General features: G+C 43.4%; 1 protein-coding gene across 1 annotated transcript in view; it reads right to left on the minus strand.

Moving 5' to 3' along the window:
- The window catches only part of LOC124553415 (ankyrin-3-like), a 41,475-nt gene extending 18,743 nt beyond the window's left edge, over positions 1–22,732 (minus strand). Inside the window, exon 1 of the mRNA XM_047127279.1 lies at positions 22,170–22,732. Within this exon, the coding sequence (XP_046983235.1) occupies positions 22,170–22,732 (563 nt within the window). The remainder of the gene's footprint in view (positions 1–22,169) is intronic.
- Positions 22,733–23,351: the final 619 nt, after the last annotated feature.

Genomic DNA, 23,351 nt, shown 5'->3' on the forward strand with positions numbered 1-23,351 from the left:
AAGCAAATGGAGAAGAAATTATTTTGTTCATCGAGTAAGCCAGAGAGACAGTCACATCATTTTCGGTATAATTTCGGAAGGTGTAGCTTTTTCATTATGGCGAGACGGAATCAGTGCTGTGAGTCTGTCCGAGAAGGAATGGAGACCAGTTACTTCCTACAAGAATTGATAAACTGGGTTTCCATTGAGTAACTTTTATCTCTCAGTTCTGTTCTTGAATATAGACCCCTCTAGGCATAGGAAGCAGTGCGCACGTCGGTTCAGACCCGCGGCAGAACTCAATACCCCTCTACATATCTATTCTATCCATCACTCCTTTTTCTCTCATTCGTACGACTGCAAAGAGAATAAACATTAAAATAAAATAGACAGCGGTTATGTATGTCACAGATCTTATTAACGAAATGATGCCATCTTTGGATAAGTTAGCTGAAACGTGAAATGAATGTCTTCTTCTGTGGAGAACTGCACATAAGTCACCATACGAAAAACTCTGTTCTTCGGTGATGAAACTGTGGGCAGCAGTAGAAACGAGCGGATATTAATTAAATTTCGTTTAATGAAAGAAAGATCAAATTTTGAAAGAAGAACTTTAGCCAATCTGACTATGCCAGAATGAACTGTGATAACAATTTACTAGTAAGAAGTCTGCATATGATGGGTAAAAAGCCAGTAATTTTTGGGTGCAGAATTAATAGTGCACATTGAGTAAAGACGATATGCCAAAAAAGTGAATTAGGAACGATGGACACAAATGATAACTAATCGTATGTGGGAAGTATTTAATCGTATGTGGGAAGTATTTTCATCGCACCTGGATGTACACAAGAAAGAAGAGTTGAAGCACAATCAAGTCGCATCACATCGCAGCTTCTGTACTATGCATCAGCGGCAAAATGATTGCCACAAGCAGACAAAGTTAAGCATGCACACAGTTGGCCAAAGGGCATAATATTGGTTCAAATGGCTCTGAGCACTATGGGACTCAACTGCTGAGGTCATAAGTCCCCTAGAACTTAGATCTACTTAAACCTAACTAACCTAAGGACAACACACACATCCATGCCCGAGGCAGGATTCGAACCTGCGACCGTAGCGGTAGCGCGGTGCCAGACTGTAGCGCCAGAACCGCTCGGCCACCAGCGGCCGGCGGCATAATATTGCATGAGGCTGTATTGGTGTTCAGCATGATCAGTAGCGTTGATGGTGTACTGTAATTTTTAAAAACTACATTGTAAGGAGTAATTTACTGGGCTGTGTTGGGACCCATTTTTATGGCGTATAGAAAGAAACTGAAGATTGGCAGCTAAGAGAAGACAGAGTATATGGCGAATGTAGCCTTAATTAGTGTTAAGGACACAACATGAAGATTAGTAGATTCAAGCACTAATTTAGTACAGCGTGTAAACGTTTAGATGGCAGACTCTCCCTAGTCCTGAATCGGTAGAAGTCGGTAAACGTCGGGAGGCTTCGGTAAGCACGCAGTTTCGACTGCTACCAACATTACGTAGCTGACTGTGCTGGACATGGCAGCCATTGTCGTCTGCTTCGTTATTGTTTTGCGCTGTACTGTTCTGCGTGTTTTTATTGTGCAGTTGTGCTAAATATTATCAAAATGAGTGAAGAGGCAGTTGCTGGCCCATCTCGGGAGTCGCCAACAACCCCTACCGGTAGGCCTACGGTTAGAAGTAAACCAGTATTACGTAGCGATGCTCGCAAAATTATATTGCGTGTGATTGAATGCTGCGAAAGGGGAAGGGAGCAGAAAAAATTGCTTCACAAATACTTTTTTTAACACGTTTGCGAAACGTGTTGCGAATAGTGTTAGTAGTGAAGAAATAATAGAACAAAACGTCATGCCTGACACGGCACTTTTTCACGCATCTCGATGTTTACCACGTCATATCTCCTGAATTATATGTCGTAAAGAGACATAAATTTGCCGGCGCATTTACTGATATATGTGGATATTGTATGGGAAATATGTTGCGGGCAGATTTACGGTATGTACTGAGAAAATGTAGTAAGCGGCAACCTTTTTTTCCTTTCATTATGTTGTGGGGGCTGTCAGCAAGAAAATTTTTCTTAAAGGTTTGAAATTGTATGTGACGTTTGTTGCTAGTCGCTAAGTGCTCTCATTCTCAAATAGTAGATGCATAAATCTGGGTATTTTCCCGCGGTGGCATCTCATTGTTTATGACGTCATATCTCCTCAAGAATGTATCTTATTTTTTTTTCGGCTAGGAATCTTCGTGGGCGTACGGAGAACAAATCACCAAAATTTCATGGCAATCGGATGAATGGTTTGGGAACGCACAGAGGGCAGACATACATAAATTCATTTTTATACATAGAAAATTGACAGTTACGATATACTATAGGACCTTTTTTAAGTATATTTAAATTTTATAATTAATAGTTTAACATTGCGGGGAATGAAATAAAATGAAAAAAAAATGCGAGGCGTTGGAATCGAACCCGGGTCCACTGCATAACAAGCCCGAACTTCATAAATTGCGCTATTCACGTAATATTGACATACTTATAAGAAAACATTGTTCATTACTGTTTTTGGACGTTCGGAGAACAACTCACCAGTTTCATTGCAATCGGATGAATGGTTTGTGAGCGCATAGTAGACAAACATGTCTGCTTTCGTGTAAGCATGACGTACAATTTGTAGTGTTGTAGTGCCAGCACTGCAACTGGTAGGCGTGCCTTGCTTCCCCCCCCCCCCCCCCCCCACCCCCCCAACGGCTCCTCACCCCTCACTAGCCAATGCTTGCTTCCTCCTCTCACCGCACTCCCCTCACAACTCCCCCATCTAAAAGTTTACACACTGTAGATCTGAAACCATTTTTGGTATGAATAGTGCTGTAGACACTGTTGGTCATAATGCTCCAGACGGCCACTACAAATCAAATAGCAGGAAATAGACGTGGGTAATCCGGTAACAGGAGGTCCTTCTAGCACAATGACGTTACTTTTGTAGAATCTCAATAGTTTATAGACAGTAAATGAAGTTACTCAGGCTAATCTTGCTAACGATTTTGCAGTTACAACTGAGGAAACCGGGGAAAAGGCAAAGTAATCTTGCTGTAGATATTTTGCTTTTAGAACTGTAGAAAATCTAAAATGTACTAATGGGGAGTTGAAAGAATTACAGAATACTGAAGGTGATCTTGTAAGTAAAATTGAAAAATGCGAGGTAGATTTTGCTGTTAGCAGCGAAGCCAAAATAGGTAAACAGATCAAATAAGAAAGGCAGCTTTTACTGATCGTGCAATGCAAGTTGATAATGAACTGAGACAACAAATTTTACGAAGTTAAAGTCTTGCTGTTGGTCAGATTAAGCAAGATCTTGTGGATTTTAAAGATGAGCGAGACAATGGAAACACACCCAATTATCCACAGAAGTAAATAAAACAAGAAATGAATCTAAGGAACATATTAATAATGTAGAAAGTATTGGAGTGGGGCAGGACACTAAGATTTGATGCTGCAGGATGTGAACGTGAAACGGGAAAAGGTAACAACATAAACGGCTTACATTATAGAATTGGTAATGGTCTGAATTTCGCTCCAGAGTACTGGACATCAAATTTCAGATCATTAATTGGCATGCGTATTCTCACAAAAGCGCTGAGGTGTACGCATGCAGCTGCGCTAAGCTTCAGTGCCTTGAGGTCTCAAACACGTGTGTAACAACGTGTATTGCGTTGATAAACAACTTCATTTTCTTGTGAAATTTCACAACAATGATGAGCTCTGTGCAACTGGGCTTCTACTCCAAACTTCTGAGCCTTCAGGCCCTGTGCCATACGTGGAAGACGCGAGCTCTGTGCAATTGTCCTAAGTACTCTAAGCTTGACAGCCATCAGACCTGTGGCGTGTGAGTGTAAATAATATAATTTCCATGCAAAACTTCACATGTCTCGCGAAAACTGTTCCTGTAAACCGCTATGTGTGAGACGATACTCCCTCTCTCTCAATTTATGAGTAATCGTGCAATGCTCTACAAAACACTCTTCCTTGTTACTACGTAAAGCCACGACTATTGCTTTGAAAGCAGAAGCGTACGGAAGTATGGAGTGAGAGTAGGAATTACTGTCTCGTAAGTAACCACTCGCTGCTTTCAGCGACTGCAGAAACCTGTGCAAGATGGCAGTGAAAGCTGTTGTTATCATTTCCTGTTTACAACATTTCGCCTATCCTAATGGTTCGCACGTTTCCCTACCAGATGACAAGTGAGTGTTGTCGATTCTGACAAGGGAACCTCCCCATCGCACCCTCCTCAGATTTAGTTATAAGTTGGCACAGTGGATAGGCCTTGAAAAACTGAACACAGATCAATCGAGAAAACAGGAAGAAGTTGTGTGGAACTATGAAAAAATAAGCAAAATATACAAACTGAGTAGTCCATGCGCAAGATAAGCAACATCATGGCTAATGTGAACATAGGAGCGCCGTAGTCCCGTGGTTAGCGTGAGCAGCTGCGGAACGACAGTTCCTTGGTTCAAGTCTTCCCTCGAGTGAAAAAACTTTTTTTTTTAAGTTATGATCTGTCCGTTCGTTCATTGACGTCTCTGTTCACTGTAATAAGTTTAGCGTCTGTGTTTTGCGACCGCACCGTAAAACCGTGCGATTAGTAGACGAAAGGGCGTGCCTCTTCAATGGGAACCGAAAACATTTGATCGCAAGGTCATAGGTCAACCGATTCCTCCACAGGAAAACACGTCTGATATATTCTATACGACACTGGTGACGGCATGTGCGTCACATGACAGCAATATGTTGTCGACCCACCTAACTTGCACACTTTGGCGAATGGGTAAAAAGATTCTTCTACCTTGCCCGATTTACGTTTTCTTGTGAATGTGATAATCGCTCCCAAAAAGTGATGAAAAGATAAGAGTTTGTCACATAAACTGCAACAAATGAATGCAACAGTTTCACAGTCGCACAGTTTTCCCTCTGCTCTGCCATAACATATGTTTTTAACGTTTTCAAATTTTTCCGCGTGTAGACCATCAAATCCTGCATATGTCCAAGGAAATCTGAACATGTCCTGGAATATTGGAGAGCGAATTTGATTATGTGTGAGTGCCTGAACTTTGATAATTGTCTGAAAATAAGAAGTTAAACGTTTCACTCGAGGGAAGACTTGAACTAAGGACCTCTGGTTCCGCAGCTGCTCACGCTACCCACGGGACCACGGCGCTGCTGTGTTCTCACTCGCCATGATGTTGCCTATCTTGCGCATGGAGTACTCAGTTTGTATATTTTGCTTATTTTTTCAAAGTTCCACATAACTTCTTCCTGTTTTCTCGATTGATCTGTGTTCAGTTTTTCAAGACCTATCCACTGTGCCAACTTATAACTAAATCTGAGGGGGGTGCGATGGGGAGGTTCCCTTGTGAGTACCAATAGAGAAAATATTCTACACAAATTATATTGGAACAAATAAGCCCTCGGTCACAAATATTAAGTCAAAATTGACCTGGTTTCGACGCTACTATGAGCGTCGTCTTCAGAATTAGACTAACTGTTCTATAACATATTAGGTATATAGTAAATTAATAAAATTAAAGTACTGAGTGGAAAAGCTGCAGTACTTAACAGTCACATATTAAAAAAAGATCTAAGCCGGAAAGGCGACGTCATGAACAGTTGTGAGATGGTGAGCCGCTAAGGGCTGCTCATACTGTGGACAAGGGTTGCAACCCTTAGCGGCTCGCCATCTCACAACTGTTCATGACGTCGCCTTTCCGGCTTAGATCTTTTTTTAATATGTGACTGTTAAGTACTGCAGCTTTTTCACTCAGTACTTTAATTTTATTAATTTACTATATACCTAATATGTTATAGAACAGTTAGTCTAATTCTGAAGACGACGCTCATAGTAGCGTCGAAACCAGGTCAATTTTGACTTAATATTTGTGACCGATGGCATATTTGTTCCAATATAATTCTGACACGGTCACTGAAGCTTAGCAGCTATGTTCAAAGTATTCTACATAAATTTTACCAGAGGCTTCATACCCACTAACACGAGAGAAAATGTTCCACGTAATGCTAGTTTCATGCAAATCTATAGTGTGGAACTCTGTGCAATCGTCCAAACCCTGAAACCAAGTCACGTAATGAGTATTGTTCTTCATTTTTAACTGAAATTTCACTACAGTGCGTAGCTCCTGCCCCACCGCCATGGAATCCGCTACCTGCGGAAACAATGATTGTACACTTCTACATCTACATGACTACTCTGCAATTCACATTTAAGTGCTTGGCAGAGGGTTCGTCGAACCACAATCATACTATCTCTCTACCATTCCAATCCCGAACAGCGCGCGGGAAAAATGAACACCTAAACCTTTCTGTTCGAGCTCTGATTTCTCATATTTTATTTTGATGATCATTCCCACCTATGTAGGTTGGGCTCAACAAAATATTTTCGCATTCGGAAGAGAAAGTTCGTAAATAAATCTCGCCGCGACGAAAAACGTCTTTGCTTTAATGACTTCCATCTCAACACGCGTATCGTGTCTGTCACACTCTCTCCTCTACTACGTGATAATACAAAACGAGCTGCCCTTTTTTGCACCCTTTCGATGTCCTCCGTCAATCCCACCTGGTAAGGATCCCACACCGCGCAGCAATATTCTAACAGAGGACGAACGAGTGTAGTGTAAGCTGTCTCTTTAGTGGACTTGTTGCATCTTCTAAGTGTCCTGCCAATGAAACGCAACCTTTGGCTCGCCTTCCCCACATTATTATCTATGTGGTCTTTCCAACTGAAGTTGTTCGTGATTTTAACACCCAGGTACTTAGTTGAATTGACAGCCTTGAGAATTGTACTATTTATCGAGTAATCGAATTCCAACGGATTTCTTTTGCAACTCATGTGGATCACCTCACACTTTTCGTTATTTAGCGTCAACTGCCACCTGCCACACCATACAGCAATCTTTTCTAAATCGCTTTGCAGCTGATACTGGTCTTCGGATGACCTTACTAGACGGTAAATTACAGCATCATCTGCGAACAACCCAAGAGAACTGCTCAGATTGTCAGCCAGGTCATTTATATAGATCAGGAACAGCAGAGGTCCCAGGACGCTTCCCTCGATGATTTGCCGTCTATTACTACGAACTGCGAACTTCCTGACAGGAAATCACGAATCCAGTCTCACAACTGAGACGATACCCCATCGGCCCGCAGCTTGATAAGATGTCGCTTGCGAGGCACGGTGTCAAAAGCTTTCCGGAAATCCAGAAATACGGAATCAACCTGAGATCCCCTGACGATAGCGGCCATTACTTCGTGTGAATAAAGAGCTAGCTGCGTTGCACAAGAACGATGTTTTCTGAAACCATGGTGATTACGTATCAATAGATCGTTCCCTTCGGGGTGATTCATAATGTTTGAATACAGTATATGCTCCAAAACCCTACTGCAAACCGACGTCAATGATATAGGTCTGTAGTTCGATGGATTACTCCTACTACCCTTCTTAAATACTGGTGCGACCTGCGCAATTTTCCAATATGTAGGTACAGATGTATCGGTGAGCGAGCGGTTGTATATGATTGCTAAGTAGGGAGCCATTGTATCAGCATAATCTTGAAGGAACCTAATCGGTATACAATCTGGACCTGAAGACTTGCCCGTATCAAGCGATTTGAGTTGCTTCGCAACCCCTAAGGTATCTACTTCTAAGAAACTCATGCTAGCAGCTGTTCGTGTTTCAAATTCTGGAATATTCCATTCGTCTTCCCTGGTGAAGGAATTTCGGAAAACTGCGTTCAATAACTCCGCTTTAGCGGTACGGTCGTCGGTAACAGAACCATCGGCACTGCGCAACGAAGCTATTGACTGCGTCTTGCCGAGTGTGTACTTTACATACGACCAGAATTCCGCAGCATATTGCGAAACTGGACAGCAATGCTTAATACACTATTCGATAATACATCTTCTTCGAACCTCTGAAATTACTGAAATGATCTTGCGTGGCTACACGGGTATCAGGGGCTGTGTGGCGCCCACTGGGCGTTTTTTTTTAGGTTACAGGGTCTCGGGAAAACACAAGATGGGCTTCAGTCACAAAGGGTGCAGGCCGAACACAGGAAGAACGTACATACCGGAACATTTGGTATAACAGTTGTGAATTGTCGTAGCTGTGTTGGGAAAGTATCACAGCTCCAAGCGCTAATAACAAGCACTGATGCTAAAATCGTTACAGGCACTGAAAGCTGGCTAAAGCCGGATATAAGCTCAGCCGAAATTTTTGCGAAGAACCTAGCGGTGTTCTGAAAAGATAGGCTAAACACGGTTGGCGGTGGCGAGTTTGTTGCTGTCAGAAGTAGTTTAACTTGTCGCGAAATTGAAGTAGACACTTCCTATGAGTTAGTATGGGTAGAGGTCGTTGTTGGCAACTGAAATAAAATAATTGGATCCTTTTACCGACCTCCCAATCCAGATGATACAGTTAGTTGCTGAAAGGTTCAAAGAAAACTTGTGTTTTATTTCAAACACGTACCTGACTCATATGATTATAGTTGCTGGTGACTTTAATTTATCCTCGATATGTTAGTGAAAATACATGTTTAATGCCGGAGGTATGCATAAAAATATCATCCGACATTGTGCTAAACGCATTCTCTGAAAATTATTTGGAACAGTTAATACATGAGCCCACGCGAATGGTAAACGGTTGTGAAAACACAGTTGATCTCTTAGCAACAAATAATCCTGAGGTAATAACGAGCATCAAAACGGATGCAGGGTTTGATGAACACTGGGTTGTCGTAGGGAGACTGAATATTGTACCCGCCAAATCCTTCAAAAATAAACGAAAAATATGCCTATTCAAGAAAGCAGATTAAAATTCACTTCTTGCCTTCTTGAGAGACCACTCCTTCCAAATTAAAAATATAAATGTAGACCAGATGTGGCTTGAATTCAAAGAAATAGTATCGGCAGCAATTGAGAGATTTGTACCAAACAAATTAACAAACGCCGGAGCTGATCCTCCTTGGTACATAAGACGGGCCAGGCCACTGTTGCAGAAACAACGAAACAAACATGCCAAATTTAAACAGACGTAAAAGCCCCGACATTGCCGATCTTTTACAGAAGCTCGAAATTTAGCGCGGACTTCAGTGCGAGATGCCTATAACAGTTTCCACAACGAAACTTTGTCTCGAAACCTGTAAGAAAATCCAAAGAGATTCTGGCCGTATGTGAAGTATGTTAGCGGCAAGAAACAATCAATCCCCTCTCTGCGCGATAGCAATGGAGATACTGTAGAAGACAGTGCAGAGCTACTAAACACAGCCTTCCGAAATGCCTTCACAAAAGAAGACGAAGCCAATATTCCAGAATTCGAATCAAGAACAGCTGCCAACATGAGTAACGTAGATGTCCTCAGAGTAGTGAAGCGACTTAAATCACTTAATAAAAGCAAGCTTTCTGGTCCAGACTGTATACCAATTAGGTTCCTTTCAGAGTATGCTGATGCATTAGCTCCCTACTTAACAATCATACACAACCGTTCGCTCGACGAAAGATCCGTACCCAAAGACTGGAAAGTTGCACAGGTCACGCCAATATTCAAGAAAGGTAGTAGGAGTAATCCACTAAATTACAGGCCCATATAGTTGCAGTCGATATGCAGCAGGATTTTGGAAAATGTATTGTGTTCGAAAACGGTCATTTGACACACAGTCAATACGGATTTAGAAAACGTCGATCCTGTGAAAGACAACTAGATCTTTATTCACATGAAGTGTTGTGTGCTATTGACAGGGGATTTCAGATTTATTCCGTATTTCTGGATTTTACGTGACTGACAGAGCACTGCCTTTGAAGAAGACGGAAAGTGGACATGCATAAGGTTGATCAAAAATAAAAGTGTACATAAGTAAAAGTATTTAAAAGCCTAGCATTTGGCTGTCTCAGCTTTCTTAAGCTTCGTATGAGGCGCCGATACAAGTGGGCAGCCTTGGCCAGTATTATTTTTTTGCCTAGTTAAGGGTATGGAAGTCAAGATCTGACAAGCACTAAAAAAAACTTGTATATATGGTTCTCGGGCGAGACGTCGGATGTCATAGTGAAAACTGCACAATATTTCATCAGCGCAACTGGCCGACATCTTCAGATAGAGCACCTTTGAAAATGATGAAAAGTCGAAATGCGTCAGGTTGATGAAAAATAAAGGTATGGTCAAGATATAAGTAAAATTATTAAAAGCACATCCGGATGGCCGACTCGCCTCACAGCATTTTGATGGAAATTGCAGCAAATGCTAGGCTACTAGTAGCGTGAGACCCTGCATGTGGGGTTGAGGTCGTAATAGTGATATGTTTTACTACATCTAAAAGCTTCGACAAGTCAACGCAGTATGGAAACATGGAAAATGGTGTAAGACATCGCGGTCTCCTGACCTTCATTGCTTACATATTCCGCCCTCACAATCGTATTCCGCACATCAAGACGCTTCATTCGAACCCAAACGCGATAAGATAAAGTCATTGTTGTATGAATTCATGTAAACGATATTCAAATAACAAGTAAATCGCAAAGTGCGCACCGAGGTTGAAATACTCGAGGCTGGCGTACACACACGCACATTCAAGACACAACGGTCCCAAAAGCTTTTAGTTCGGGAGAGGCAAACGTTGCGCCAGGAGGCTGGTCACTTCTAAGGACGAGTCAGCCTATCTACGTCGGCCGGCGACCACCCATAGAGCAGACAGAATTTGCCCGAGTGAAAGGGAGAGCGACTCCGTGTTCGGCTTAAATGCAAAATCCGCTACATTGTGTGGGAGCGCCCAGCCTACACATTCTTTACAAACATAGCACGCAGTTTCAGACGTTTTCACAGGGAGACAGTAAACGCCAAACGCTGATGCTACAGATTTCCGGATTGGTCGCCTTGAACGAAACGTCATTCTCCCGTTTTAGAAGAGCAATGCTGATTGGTAGACGATATTCCTGACACCTTGAGCTGAAGGAGAAATGGAAGAGACTGATAGATATACCCCATTACATCTGGCGTGGAGAGGGGCTGTTCCGTTGTCGCTCTTGGAGCGAGAACACGTAACGAGAGCGTGCGCGCTCGTACATGTACTCAAAGAGCGAGGAACAAGTCTCTCCTCAGTACTTCACTGGGAGAGCACCTCTGTCGAGAGCGAATCAGTGTGCGACTCTATATTGAGTCCTTGTGATTCAGCATTGTTCACTGTGTTGGCCGCCACACTTATTGTGCAGTGTGAACGGACTGAGTAATAGTTAAATGCCTTTGAGCGAATTTTTGAGTGGCATCGTGGTGGACTGGTTATCTGACCGGTGCACCATGCCAATAGTTACAGACTAGGGGCGAATAGGAGTCCTTGACTTCATCAAGGCATAGAGAGAGTTTGATTGGCGAAGGTCAATCCAGATAGAGCGAGAGTTATCTTGTTTGTCAGCAACGAGCAGCGCAGACAGCAGTCATCGCAGCTTACGGTATTGTGCGCTACAGCTCTTGCGAGCCCCATATTTCCTCCACAACAGTACACTTAGCTGCATTTCACACGCGACAGCCTCGACCGTACCTAGCAACATTCTAACGGATAATTATTCAAGTTGAGTAGGCGCAGCTCTCAGCCATTCTGCCAAGTCAATAACAATATTAAACTTTGTATAGAAATTTCATTAGCGAATCCTATCCTTAAGAGGTAATTTCACATTCCGAAAAGAACCCGGAAATAACTTGTTCAGTTCGTAACTAAAAGTGCCATTGTGATTTCTCAGAATTGTTGCAAAATAAATAATAATTTTCGTTAGTTTCATGTTTTTCTTACGCTAATTAGTACTACTCCAGTACCCAATTATCCCACTAGTTACGTAAGAACTTTTGTGAACTTCTGTGTCATTTCCTTACAGCGGATGACTCCAGAAGATATTTATTGCTGAAAGTTTTTCAGGCATTTCTCTTTAGAACCTTAGGAGCGTCTGTCTGACTTCTGTAGTAGTGTGGGGGTGGAAATTGCATCTTGCAGGAGCCACAGGGTAAAGGGTACATCTCAGATAAATCCGTTGCACAGAATGACAGAATAGCACCCACACGTTGCTCACAATGGAAAAGTGGGATTATGTTGCAGGCCTCATTGACTCTTGCTGCTACATACTACAATCCTTCAGGTGGTGGAAAATAATGACATAATAGCCCACCCGGATAGCCGTGCGCTCTAACATGCTGCTTCCCGAATGGGAAGGGATGCTAGTCCATGGCACGAATTCTCCTGGCAGATTAGTGTCGAGGTTCAGTTTGCCGGCCAGCCTGTGGATGGTTTGTAAGGCGGTTTTACATCCACCTCGGCAAATGCGGGCTGGTTCCCCTTATTCTGGCTCAGTTACACTGTGTCGGTAATTGCTCTGCAAACACCATTTACATGTATGCGTACATGCAATACCTCCTCATTAGTTATGTGATCTACCCATCTAATCTTCAGCATTCTTCTGTAACACCACATTTCGAAAGCTTCTATTCTTTTCTTGTCCAAACTATTTATCGTCCATGTTTCACTTCCATACATGGCTACACTCCATACAACTACTTTCAGAAACGACTTCCTGACACTTAAATCTATACTCGATGTTAACAAATTTCTCTTCTTCAGAAACGCTTTCCTTGCCATTCCCAGTCTACATTTTATATCCTCTACTTCGACCATCATCAGTTATTTTGCTCCCCAAATAGCAAAACTCCTTTACTACTTTAAGTGTCTTATTTCCTAATCTAATTCCCTCAGAATCACCCGACTTAATTCGACTACATTCCATTACCCTCGTTTTGCTTTTGTTGATGTTCATCTTATATACTCCTTTCAAGACACTGTCCATTCCGTTCAACTGCTCTTCCAAGTCCTTTGCTGTCTCTGACAGAATTACAATGTCATCGGCGAACCTTAAAGTTTTTATATCTTGTCCCTGGATTTTAATACCTACTCCAAATTTTTCTTTTGTTTCCTTTACTGCTTGCTCAATATACAGATTGAATAACATCGGGGAGAGGCTACAGCCCTGTCTCATTCCCTCCCCACCCACTGCTTCCCTTTCGTACCCCTCGACTCTTATAACTGCCATCTGGTTTCTGTACAAATTGTAAATAGCCTTTCGCTCCCTGTATTTTACCCCTGCCACCTTTAGAATTTGAAAGAGAGTATTCCAGTCAACATTGTCAAAAGCTTTCTCTAAGTCTACAAATTCTAGAAACGTAGGTTTGCCTTTCCTTAATCTATTTTGTAGGATAAGTCGTTACAAACTTTAATTTTATTAATTTACTATATACCTAATATGTTTTAGAACAGTTAGTCTAATTCTGAAGACGACGCTCATAGTAGCGTCGAAACCAGGTCAATTTTGACTAAATATTTGTGACCGAGGGCTTATTTGTTCCAATATAATTCTGACACGGTCACTGAACCGTAGCAGCTATGTTCAAAGTATTCTACATAAAGTTTACCAGAGGCTTCATACCCACTAACACGAGAGAAAATGTTCCATGTAATGCTAGTTTCATGCAAATCTATAGTGTGGAACTCTGTGCAATCGTCCAAACCCTGAAACCTAGTCACGTAATGAGTATTGTCCTTCATTTTTAACTGAAATTTCACTACAGTGCGTAGCTCCTGCCCCACCGCCATGGAATCCGCTACCTGCGGAAACAATGATTGTACACTTCCACATCTACATGACTACTCTGCAATTCACATTTAAGTGCTTGGCAGAGGGTTCGTCGAACCACAATCATACTATCTCTCTACCATTCCAATCCCGAACAGCGCGCGGAAAAAAGGACACCTAAACCTTTCTGTTCGAGCTCTGATTTCTCATATTTTATTTTGATGATCATTCCCACATATGTAGGTTGGGCTCAACAAAATATTTTCGCATTCGGAAGAGAAAGTTCGTAAATAGATCTCGCCGTGACGAAAAACGTCTTTGCTGTAATGACTTCCATCCCAATTCGCGTATCATATCTGCCACACTCTCTCACCTACTACGTGATAATACAAAACGAGCTGCCCTTTTTTGCACCCTTTCGATGTCCTCCGTCAATCCCACCTGGTAAGGATCCCACACCGCGCAGCAATATTCTAACAGAGGACGAACGAGTGTAGTGTAAGCTGTCTCTTTAGTGGACTTGTTGCATCTTCTAAGTGTCCTGCCAATGAAACGCAACCTTTCGCTCGCCTTCCCCACAATATTATCTATGTGGTCTTTCCAACTGAAGATGTTCGTGATTTTAACACCCAGGTACTTAGTTGAATTGACAGCCTTGAGAATTGTACTATTTATCGAGTAATCGAATTCCAACGGATTTCTTTTGCAACTCATGTGGATCACCTCACACTTTTCGTTATTTAGCGTCAACTGCCACCTGCCACACCATACAGCAATCTTTTCTAAATCGCTTTGCAGCTGATACTGGTCTTCGGATGACCTTACTAGACGGTAAATTACAGCATCACCTGCGAACAACCTAAGAGAACTGCTCAGATTGTCACCCAGGTAATTTATATAGATCAGGAACAGCAGAGGTCCCAGGACGCTTCCCTGGGGAACACCTGATATCACTTCAGTTTTACTCGATGATTTGCCGTCTATTACTACGAACTGCGACCTTCCTGACATGAAATCACGAATCCAGTCTCACAACTGAGACGATACCCCATAGGCCTGCAGCTTGATAAGAAGTCGCTTGCGAAGCACGGTGTCAAAAGCTTTCCGGAAATCCAGAAATACGGAATCAACCTGAGATCCCCTGACGATAGCGGCCATTACTTCGTGTGAATAAAGAGCTAGCTGCGTTGCACAAGAACGATGTTTTCTGAAACCATGCTGATTACGTATCAATAGATCGTTCCCTTCGGGGTGATTCATAATGTTTGAATACAGTATATGCTCCAAAACCCTACTGCAAACCGACGTCAATGATATAGGTCTGTAGTTCGATGGATTACTCCTACTACCCTTCTTAAATACTGGTGCGACCTGCGCAATTTTCCAATATGTAGGTACAGATGTATCGGTGAGCGAGCGGTTGTATATGATTGCTAAGTAGGGAACTATTGTATCAGCGTAATCTTGAAGGAACCTAATCGGTATACAATCTGGACCTGAAGACTTGCCCGTATCAAGCGATTTGAGTTGCTTCGCAACCCCTAAGGTATCTACTTCTAAGAAACTCATGCTAGCAGCTGTTCGTGTTTCAAATTCTGGAATATTCCATTCGTCTTCCCTGGTGAAGGAACTTCGGAAAACTGCGTTCAATAACTCCGCTTTAGCGGTACGGTCGTCGGTAACAGAACCATCGGCACTGCGCAACGAAGCTATTGACTGCGTCTTGCCGAGTGTGTACTTTACATACGACCAGAATTCCGCAGCATATTGCGAAACTGGACAGCAATGCTTAATACACTATTCGATAATACATCTTCTTCGAACCTCTGAAATTACTGAAATGATCTTGAGTGGCTACACGGGTATCAGGGGCTGTGTGGCGCCCACTGGGCGGTTTTTTTTAGGTTACAGGGTCTCGGGAAAACACAAGATGGGCTTCAGTCACAAAGGGTGCAGGCCGAACACAGGAAGAACGTACATACCGGAACATTTGGTATAACAGTTGTGAATTGTCGTAGCTGTGTTGGGAAAGTACCACAGCTCCAAGCGCTAATAGCAAGCACTGATGCTAAAATCGTTACAGGCACTGAAAGCTGGCTAAAGCCGGATATAAGCTCAGCCGAAATTTTTGCGAAGAACCTAGCGGTGTTCCGAAAAGATATGCTAATTACGGTTGGCGGTGGCGAGTTTGTTGCTGTCAGAAGTAGTTTAACTTGTCGCGAAATTGAAGTAGACACTTCCTATGAGTTAGTATGGGTAGAGGTCGTTGTTGGCAACTGAAATAAAATAATTGGATCCTTTTACCGACCTCCCAATCCAGATGATACAGTTAGTTGCTGAAAGGTTCAAAGAAAACTTGTGTTTTATTTCAAACACGTACCTGACTCATATGATTATAGTTGCTGGTGACTTTAATTTATCCTCGATATGTTAGTGAAAATACATGTTTAATGCCGGAGGTATGCATAAAAATATCATCCGACATTGTGCTAAACGCATTCTCTGAAAATTATTTGGAACAGTTAATACATGAGCCCACACGAATGGTAAACGGTTGTGAAAACACAGTTGATCTCTTAGCAACAAATAATCCTGAGGTAATAACGAGCATCAAAACGGATGCAGGGATTAATGAACACCGGGTTGTCGTAGGGAGACTGAATATTGTACCCGCCAAATCCTTCAAAAATAAACGAAAAATATGCCTATTCAAGAAAGCAGATTAAAATTCACTTCTTGCCTTCTTGAGAGACCACTCCTTCCAAATTAAAAATATAAATGTAGACCAGATGTGGCTTGAATTCAAAGAAATAGTATCGGCAGCAATTGAGAGATTTGTACCAAACAAATTAACAAACGCCGGAGCTGATCCTCCTTGGTACATAAGACGGGCCAGGCCACTGTTGCAGAAACAACGAAACAAACATGCCAAATTTAAACAGACGTAAAATCCCCGACATTGCCGATCTTTTACAGAAGCTCGAAATTTAGCGCGGACTTCAGTGCGAGATGCCTATAACAGTTTCCACAACGAAACTTTGTCTCGAAACCTGTAAGAAAATCCAAAGAGATTCTGGCCGCATGTGAAGTATGCTAGCGGCAACAAACAATCAATCCCCTCTGCAATAGCAATGGAGATACTGTAGAAGACAGTGCAGAGCTACTAAACACAGCCTTCCGAAATGCCTTCACAAAAGAAGACGAAGCCAATATTCCAGAATTCGAATCAAGAACAGCTGCCAACATGAGTAACGTAGATGTCCTCAGAGTAGTGAAGCGACTTAAATCACTTAATAAAAGCAAGCTTTCTGGTCCAGACTGTATACCAATTAGGTTCCTTTCAGAGTATGCTGATGCATTAGCTCCCTACTTAACAATCATACACAACCGTTCGCTCGACGAAAGATCCGTACCCAAAGACTGGAAAGTTGCACAGGTCACGCCAATATTCAAGAAAGGTAGTAGGAGTAATCCACTAAATTACAGGCCCATATAGTTGCAGTCGATATGCAGCAGGATTTTGGAAAATGTATTGTGTTCGAAAACGGTCATTTGACACACAGTCAATACGGATTTAGAAAACGTCGATCCTGTGAAAGACAACTAGATCTTTATTCACATGAAGTGTTGTGTGCTATTGACAGGGGATTTCAGATTTATTCCGTATTTCTGGATTTTACGTGACTGACAGAGCACTGCCTTTGAAGAAGACGGAAAGTGGACATGCATAAGGTTGATCAAAAATAAAAGTGTACATAAGTAAAAGTATTTAAAAGCCTAGCATTTGGCTGTCTCAGCTTTCTTAATCTTCGTATGAGGCGCCGATACAAGTGGGCAGCCTTGGCTAGTATTATTTTTTTGCCTAGTTAAGGGTATGGAAGTCAAGATCTGACAAGCACTAAAAAAAACTTGTATATATGGTTCTCGGGCGAGACGTCGGATGTCATAGTGAAAACTGCACAATATTTCATCAGCGCAACTGGCCAACATCTTCAGATAGAGCACCTTTGAAAATGATGAAAAGTCGAAATGCGTCAGGTTGATGAAAAATAAAGGTATGGTCAAGATATAAGTAAAATTATTAAAAGCACATCCGGATGGCCGACTCGCCTCACAGCATTTTGATGGAAATTGCAGCAAATGCTAGGCTACTAGTAGCGTGAGACCCTGCATGTGGGGTTGAGGTCGTAATAGTGATATGTTTTACTACATCTAAAAGCTTCGACAAGTCAACGCAGTATGGAAACATGGAAAATGGTGTAAGACATCGCGGTCTCCTGACCTTCATTGCTTACATATTCCGCCCTCACAATCGTATTCCGCACATCAAGACGCTTCATTCGAACCCAAACGCGATAAGATAAAGGCATTGTTGTACGAATTCATCTAAACGATATTCAAATAACAAGTAAATCGCAAAGTGCGCACCGAGGTTGAAATATTCGAGGCTGGCGTACACACACGCACATTCAAGACACAACGGTCACAAAAGCTTTTAGTTCGGTAGAGGCAAACGTTGCGCCAGGAGGCTGGTCACTTCTAAGGACGAGTCAGCCTATCTACGTCGGCCGGCGACCACCCATAGAGCAGACAGAATTTGCCCGAGTGAAAGGGAGAGCGACCCCGTGTTCGGCTTAAATGCAAAATCCGCTACATTGTGTGGGAGCGCCCAGCCTACACATTCTTTACAAACATAGCACGCAGTTTCAGACGTTTTCACAGGGAGACAGTAAACGCCAAACGCTGATGCTACAGATTTCCGGATTGGTCGCCTTGAACGAAACGTCATTCTCCCGTTTTAGAAGAGCAATGCTGATTGGTAGACGATATTCCTGACACCTTGAGCTGAAGGAGAAATGGAAGAGACTGATAGATATACCCCATTACGTCTGGCGTGGAGAGGGGCTGTTCCGTTGTCGCTCTTGGAGCGAGAACACGTAACGAGAGCGTGCGCGCTCGTACGTGTACTCAGTGAGGAACAAGTCTCTCCTCAGTACTTCACTGGGAGAGCACCTCTGTCGAGAGCGAATCAGAGTGCGACTCTATATTGAGTCCTTGTGATTAAGCATTGTTCATTGTGTTGGCCACCACACTTATTGTGCGGTGTGAACAGACAGAGTTATAGTTAAATGCCTTTGAGCGAATTTTTGAGTGGCATCGTGGTGGACTGGTTATCTGACCGGTGTACCACGCCAATAGTTACACACTAGGTGCGAATAGGAGTCCTTGACTTCATCAAGGCATAGGGAGAGTTTGATTTGCGAAGGTCAATCCAGATAGAACGAGAGTTATCTTATTTGTCAGCAGCGCAGACAGCAGTCATCGCAGCTTATGGTATTGTGCGCTACAGCTCTTGCGAGCCCCATATTTCCTCCACAACAGTACACTTAGCTGCATTTCACACGCGACAGCCTCAACTGTACCTAGCAACATTCTAACGGATAATTATTCAAGTTGAGTAGGCGCAGCTCTCAGCAATTCTGCCAAGTCAATAACAATATTAAACTTTGAATAGAAATTTCATTAGCGAATCCTATCCTTAAGAGGTAATTTCACATTCCGAAAAGAACCCGGAAATAACTTGTTCAGTTCATAACTAAAAGTGCCATTGTGATTTCTCAGAATTGTTGCAAAAAAAAAAAATAATTTTCGTTAGTTTCGTGTTTTTCTGACGCTAATTAGCACTACTCCAGTACCCAATTATCCCACTAGTTACGTAAGAACTTTTGTGAACTTTTGTGTCATTTCCTTACAGCGGATGACTCCAGAAGATATTTATTGCTGAAAGTTTTTCAGGCATTTCTCTTTAGAACCTTAGGAGCATCTGTCTGACTTCTGTAGTAGTGTGGGGGTGGAAATTGCATCTTGCAGGAGCCACAGGGTAAAGGGTACATCTCAGATTAATCCGTTGCACAGAATGACAGAATAGCACCCACACATTGCTCACAATGGAAAAGTGGGATTATGTTGCAGGCCTCATTGACTCTTGCTGCTACATACTACAATCCTTCAGGTGGTGGAAAATGATGACATAACAGCCCACCCGGATAGCCGTGCGCTCTAACATGCTGCTTCCCGAACGGGAAGGGATGCCGGTCCATGGCACGAATCCTCCTGGCAGATTAGTGTCGAGGTTCAGTTTGCCGGCCAGCCTGTGGATGGTTTGTAAGGCGGTTTTACATCCACCTCGGCAAATGTGAGCTGGTTCCCCTTATTCTGGCTCAGTTACACTGTGTCGGTAATTGCTGTGCAAACACCATTTCCATGTATGCGTACACCATAATTACTCTACCACACAAACATTTGGGGTTACACTCTTGTGCTATGAAACGTTCCTGGAGGAGTCCACTGGGGGCCTAACTGCACAATAGCCCTGGGTTCGGTGTGGGGCGACGGTGTGGTGGGTAGACTGCTGGGTCTGTTGTGGGATCGTGAACCACTGAGGGCTACAGTAGGACGAAGTCTGTGCATCGTTTCTAGGTCCCCAGTTTCATACATACATATAGACATACACGAAATACCAAGTCTGGATCTTCAACCTCTATAAATGTGGTGAGATGCATCATTATTAGAAGCAGCAATGCCACCAAACAACTAAGTGCTACAGTTTATAAGGAGATGTAGCATCACCTATACATCGTGGAGAACAAGGCCTGAGCACTCATCTGCCTGGCTACAAACTGCACTCGTCAGTGTGTCTGTTTCTGTGCTGAGCAGTACATGTTTGCGCCTACCAGAAAGAATTACACCAACTTAATATACTACCAATTTATCCTCCAATGAGAGGGTTGATGTCAAAACCTATACAACGGCAATATAAGAGAACTAATGACTGCAAATAAGGATGGGTTGCGTGAAGGTCAAAACAATTTCTTAAGCTGTAATAACCTTCGCTTTTCCATGATTTTCTAAGCAAATCTTAACTGTTTATAAACATACTTCAATACAGAGATTCGATGAACTTCTTAGGAGAAGGCAATGACAGGTCTTGAGCTATAAGAAACGGTCATCGATTACGTTGTAGTCTAGAGAACTGGCACATCTTAGGATGTGAGAGACCTTTTAGTCCAAAAAATGGCTCTGACAAGGGAACCACCCCATCCCACCCCCCTCAGATTTAGTTATAAGTTGGCACAGTGGATAGGCCTTGAAAAACTGAACACAGATCAATAGAGAAAACAGGAACAAGTTGTGTGGAACTATGAAAAAAATAAGCAAAATATACAAACTGAGTAGTCCATGCGCAAGATATGCAACATCAAGGATAGTGTGAGCTCTGGGGCGCCGTGGTCCCGTGGTTAGCGTGAGGAGCTGCGGAACGAGAGGTCCTTGGTTCAAGTCTTCCCATGAGTGAAAAGTTCAATTTCTTATTTTCAGTTTATGTGACAAACTGTTATGTTTTCATCACTTTTTTCGGAGTGATTATCACATCCACAAGAAAACATAAATCGGGCAAGGTAGAAGAATCTTTTTACCCATTCGCCAATTGTACAAGTTAGGTGGGTCGACAACATATGCCCGTCATGTGACGCACATGCCGTCACCAGTGTCGTATAGAATATATCAGACATGTTTTCCCGTGGAGGAATCGGTTGACCTATGACCTTGCGATCAAATGTTTTCGGTTCCCATTGGAGAGGCACGGTCTTTCGTCTACTAATCGCACGGTTTTGCGGTGCGGTCGCAACACACAGACACTAAACTTATTACAGTGAACAGAGACGTCAATGAACGAAGGGACGGATCATAACTTTGCGAAAATAAAGAAAGAAAACTTTTCACTCGAGCGAAGACTTGAACCACGGACCTTTCGTTCCGCAGCTGCTCACGCTAACCTCGGGACCACGGCGGTCTTGAGTTCTCACTATGCTTGATGTTGCCAATGTTGCGCATGGACTACTCAGTTTGTATATTTTGCTTATTTTTTCAAAGTTCCACACAACTTCTTCCAGTTTTCTCGATTGATCTGTGTTCAGTTTTTCAAGGCCTATCCACTGAGCCAACTTATAACTAAAATTGAGGGGGGTGCGATGGGGAGGTTCCCTTGTGAGCACTATGGGACTTAACTTCTGAGGTCATCAGTCTCCTACAACCTAGAACTACTCATAACTAACTAACCTAAGAACATCACACACATCCATGCCTGAGGCAGGATTCGAACCTGCGACCGTAGCAGTCGCGCGGTCCAGACTGTAGCGCCTAGAACCGCTCGGCCACTCGAGCCAGCGACCTTTTAGTCTTGAAAACACATAGCCATATAGGTGGGGAGCACAAACGTGGCCGCACAGAGTGGCCGTACGGTTAGAGGTGCCACGTCACGGATTGAGCAGCCCCTCCCGCTGGAGGTTCCGGCACGGATGTGTGTGTTGTCCTTAGCATAAATTAGTTTAAGTAGTGAGTGAGTCTAGGGACTGACGGCCTCAGCAGCTTGGCCCCTTAGGATTTCACACACATTTGAACACATGCGAACACAAACGTGTGGTTCGTCTTGTGCTTACCTGGTTGATGGTGGCGGATCAGAAAGCATCCGACTAACTTCGATGACATGTTCGAGATGGTTCCGCATCATGTCTGCCCATCCCTTCGTGCCCATCACATGGAGGTTGGCCTTTATGAAGGCGACGGCGGCCGCTGTGAGTTTTGGGCACGAATGCCTCACTGCGAGCACGGCCGAGGCCGCAGCGTTTTCGACACAGAGCTGTGCGACCACCTGCAGCTCACAGACAGCCTTTAGGGCGGACAAGCCGTACTTATCAGCGGCTGCGAGCAAGAGCGGGGCCATGCCAGGCAGCTCGGGAGCCTGAAGGGTGTACATGTAGGCCAGCAGCTCCCTCATCACCGGCCCCTCCACGTCTGTGATTGTGACGTGGCCGCTGCTGGCCTCCAGCGTGTCATGCTGGAACATTGCCTGGAACACGGGGCTCCTGGCGGCCAGCACTGTCCTGTGGGCAGCCAGCCGTGTCTCGCCCGCCACTAATATCACCACGGCGCCTTCCCCCGCATCTAGAAGGGCGCCCAAGTTCACGGCGGCGGTCAGCTGAACCTCGTTAACTGCTGCCATTGTAGGTGATGCTGAAACAAGACGTCACTGAGCAACCATCGGTCCTTAGAGAACACCAAAATTTCCTATTTGATACAAAAAAATTGTTCAAATGGCTCTGAGCACTATGGGACTTAACATCTATGGTCATCAGTCCCCTAGAACTTAGAACTATCTAAACCTAACTAACCTAAGGACATCACACAACACTCAGTCAACACGAGGCAGAGAAAATCCCTGACCCCGCCGGGAATCGAACCCGGGAACTTGGGCACAGGAAGCGAGAACGCTACCGCACGACCACGAGCTGCGGACCCTATTTAATATACATTTGTACTTTAATGAACCAACAGTTGGGAAGTGTAGCCCATCACAAGACTGTTACAATACTTCGACATCCTACCTGCGATTGATACTACAGGTGAACAGCAGTAAATCTTCAACAACACAATGATCAGTATTTCCCCATACTATTGCAGCACCCTTGTTTTACTCAACAGGTACACTATGTGATCAAAAGTATCCGGACACAAGCAAAAACTTACGCTTTTCATATTAGATGCATTGTGCTGCCAACTACTGCCATACTCCATATCAGCGTCTCAGTAGGCGTTAGACATCGTGAGCACAGGAGGCAGCT

Source organism: Schistocerca americana, chromosome 11, assembly GCF_021461395.2.
Source record: "Schistocerca americana isolate TAMUIC-IGC-003095 chromosome 11, iqSchAmer2.1, whole genome shotgun sequence".
NCBI classification, from domain to species: Eukaryota; Metazoa; Arthropoda; class Insecta; order Orthoptera; family Acrididae; genus Schistocerca; species Schistocerca americana.